Here is a 3,328-nt window from a genome sequence, read left to right on the forward strand (position 1 = left end):
ACACTTGAAATTGCAGTTGGCAGCTACTTGTACTACGCAAGGACAGCAGGGAGATATTTTCATTTTTTTTTACCGAGAACGGCGTTTTCCCCGAACAGAGCCCCACAAGATGCGATATATTCAGCTCTCGACATCCAAGGTAAGATGCAGCGCTAATCGGTTTCAGCTGATCCCTTACTTTGCTCTTCTCTTGTCTTTCACAAACGTGAATTCCAATTCCGTCAAATGAATGGAACTCCCATTAATTGGGATAACTGTAACAAGATTGTTTCACAATGTGCTGTCATTACCATCGATCCCAAAATGCTATAAGGGTGTGCACGCTGTCCATCGGGTGATGAGAAACGTAAGTAAACTCGCGACAATGGCGATTAACACAAATTTGTAATAAATTCTTTGTTTATATCTAACACGAATCGAAACTTCGCAACCTAATTGTCCTGGATGACTTGTTGATTGACCAAGAACATCAGGCTTTTTCAGTATTACATTAGAGGACTATAACAGAGGTCCACGAAGATACGTAATTCTTGAAACCTACTTCACTTAGATCTTGAGCCGCCTTTCGAGATTTTAACTTGGTCGCAGCGACTGAGATCTCTTTAAGCAACAATGTCGAGAAGACAATCAGGACGATGGATTTCATTTACTGCAAGACCAACAAGATCGTAAGGGGAGTTCGTTGTTGATTCGTAAAAAAATCACGTCACAAATGTCCAACTTATTGCTTCGTTTTCTGGATGCATCAATTGACGAATACACGTGTTCGATTTGCAATCGACGCATATCCTGGTAGTAGACGCTAAGCATTTATTTTGCAGTAAGTGGACAAAATACGATATCTTGACCTTCTACGCTTTCGACGACCTTTGCGAGACCGGATGTTACAGGATCTTCAGAAATTCACCAGCGAGTCATCGACTACCAATTGCAAGGATAATCGTAGTTCTGTCGACCTTTTTGCACTGATGTGCTTGTGCTTAAGTAAATTACTCCGCGAATCGAAAATAGAACACTACGGCACTTTTAATTTGTTAGGCATCTATAAGGCCTGATCTCTATACATTGTGCCGCGCAATGAGAAGATCAAGCTTGCTTGCTTAGTAGCTTGGCGACTCCACAGCCCATGAGACAGATGATAGTTACACCAACTAGGTGAAAACTAAATGGTATACCAAAAGGAGGGACGGCAGGAACATGAATGTTATCGGGGTCTTCGTACAGTACCGTATGTTGGTGAGCCGAGTCGCGGACGATGGCTGCTGCACGGCGACCTGCTACAAAACCATCCTCGTGAAATCCGCGGCCAAGCCAGGCACCGGAAAGAGTTATGCCATCCTCTTGAATAATTTCATTCTGTGGGATACAATCTGCTAAGAGGCGCGGGTGGTCCCAGCGAAAAGTAGAAATGATTGTATCCGAAGCCGGACGTTTGCCTTGATAGTCGTGAGGTGTGATGGTCACAAAAACGTCTTTTTTGGTGTTAAGGCGCTGAATGCGGTTCATCCAATATGTCAGAATGTACTGATCATCTTTGGTGATGAGAACATTCCAACTGCTCCACACCTTCTTTGAGAACGGTAGCATGACAGGGTCACAATGAACATAAATCAAGCTCTTGTGGTAGTGAAAACGCATCAGTGATCTATACGACTTCTCACTCCAACGCAACATTTCAGCACTCTCGTCTGCGTGGGTTGCGAGTACGACATGGTCACAATCAATTCTCTCGCCACTCTTTAAAATGACAGCCTTGCCGCCCTTTTCAACTTCATCAACAGTGGCGTTGTAACGAATTGTTCCATTGTACTCCTCGGTAAAGAGTTTAATGAACGGCTCAACGTAGCTTGAGCCGACGTACCACCACAAGTGCCTCGGACGATCCGTTCGACGCCCCAGCGCTCCTAGTATCACTTGCCACAATGGTATGTATAATGAATTGGAGTGTGACTTGAGGCATCGAAGAAACTGCGAAACAGGAAGGTCCAGGACGTCGTGCTTGGGAATTGTCCAGAGAATGGAGACAAAAGCAAGGAAGTAATGGCGAAAAAAAACGTTCGAGTAACGGCCTTTGGCGGCCCATTCACGTGTGGTAATATTTTCTTTCACAGGCATCGACATGAGGTCCATCGTGAACTTGTATATGTCAATAAGCACGCGCCAGATCCGAAAGTCAAAAAGGTTGCGGGCACTGCCGTTAAATGGCGCACGTGATGAGAACTGCAGATCACCTTTTATATCCGATGTGACCGTGAGGCTCATGGGAATACGCTTCTTTGTCGTGCCGTCTTCCTGAGTCACGCCTAGCGACTTAAACCACTGTTTGATGTTGGGATTGGAATCGCCAAACATCATGAAGCCAATGTCAACCATCTCTCCGTCAATTTCCATCCCATACGTGTGGCCTCCCAGCGTCGAATTCTTCTCGATAAGTATGACTTCATGGCCATCCTTCACGAGGTGGTAGGCAGCAGATGATCCACCAATGCCGGAGCCGACAACGACGACTTTCATGGTACCCCGACCGAAAATTTTGCTCGATTGGACGCGGTATCGTGCAGTTTTTACTTACAATTAATAAGTCTTAAGTTTAATTGTCTACACCTCGCCACCAGATCGATATCTGGTGGCGAAATCTACTTTTAATGAAGTAAGGGTAAGGTGAATTTTTAAAATATGAAATAAAATTCACTTTAATTCATTTCTTCTTGTGATCTTAAAGTAGACTTGTGCTACGACCAGTGATAGTAACTTCCTCAGGCCCATACTATCGGGAATAAGTTGCCACTTGGTTCTACGAACGACAGATCCTTGAACTAGTATTTAAGTTGTGGAACTTCTTAGTAATACAGAACTAAGTGATTCTATGAGTTTGAAGTATTTCTCTGACTTTATGAGCGAGGTAGCTGCGCTCCATCTTAAAGAAAATAATATACATGTAGGAGGAAACCCAGTTACATACTTGGTGCCAGGCTTCATGGAGGTGGGCACGTCTTTATGCGGCCACTGTAACGGTGATTATCGTTACATGAAATTAACACTTAAAGGTTGTTAATTAATATATTATCCAAAAGGGAATATTACCATGTAAAGTTATATTCTCTAAATATTATAACTTTACATGGTAATATTCTAAAAACGTATTCATTGGTAGATATATATCATTATATCTACTTTCTCCGCGGTCCAGTCAGCGCTGGACGCGCGCAAAGAGAAAGACATATAAGACTTTATTACATGTTTTTAATTAGTATATAATTAAGTTGGTATCAAGTATTTAGAAACAAAAGAACTTGATTATACTAATATAGTTTTTAATTAACCCTTT

The 3,328-nt window shown here is 42.6% G+C and overlaps 1 protein-coding gene across 1 annotated transcript; it reads right to left on the reverse strand.

The window, feature by feature from the left end:
* Positions 1-1,086: 1,086 nt before the first annotated feature.
* On the reverse strand, positions 1,087-2,514 carry CCR75_006039 (uncharacterized protein; the record flags this gene model as incomplete). Its single annotated transcript, XM_067964112.1, has 1 exon — positions 1,087-2,514. One exon carries the CDS (start codon positions 2,512-2,514, stop codon positions 1,087-1,089), a length of 1,428 nt encoding a protein of 475 aa, XP_067818855.1.
* Between the last annotated feature and the right edge of the window lie 814 nt (positions 2,515-3,328).

Source organism: Bremia lactucae, linkage group LG10 (assembly GCF_004359215.1).
Source record: "Bremia lactucae strain SF5 linkage group LG10, whole genome shotgun sequence".
NCBI lineage: Eukaryota > Oomycota > Peronosporomycetes > Peronosporales > Peronosporaceae > Bremia > Bremia lactucae.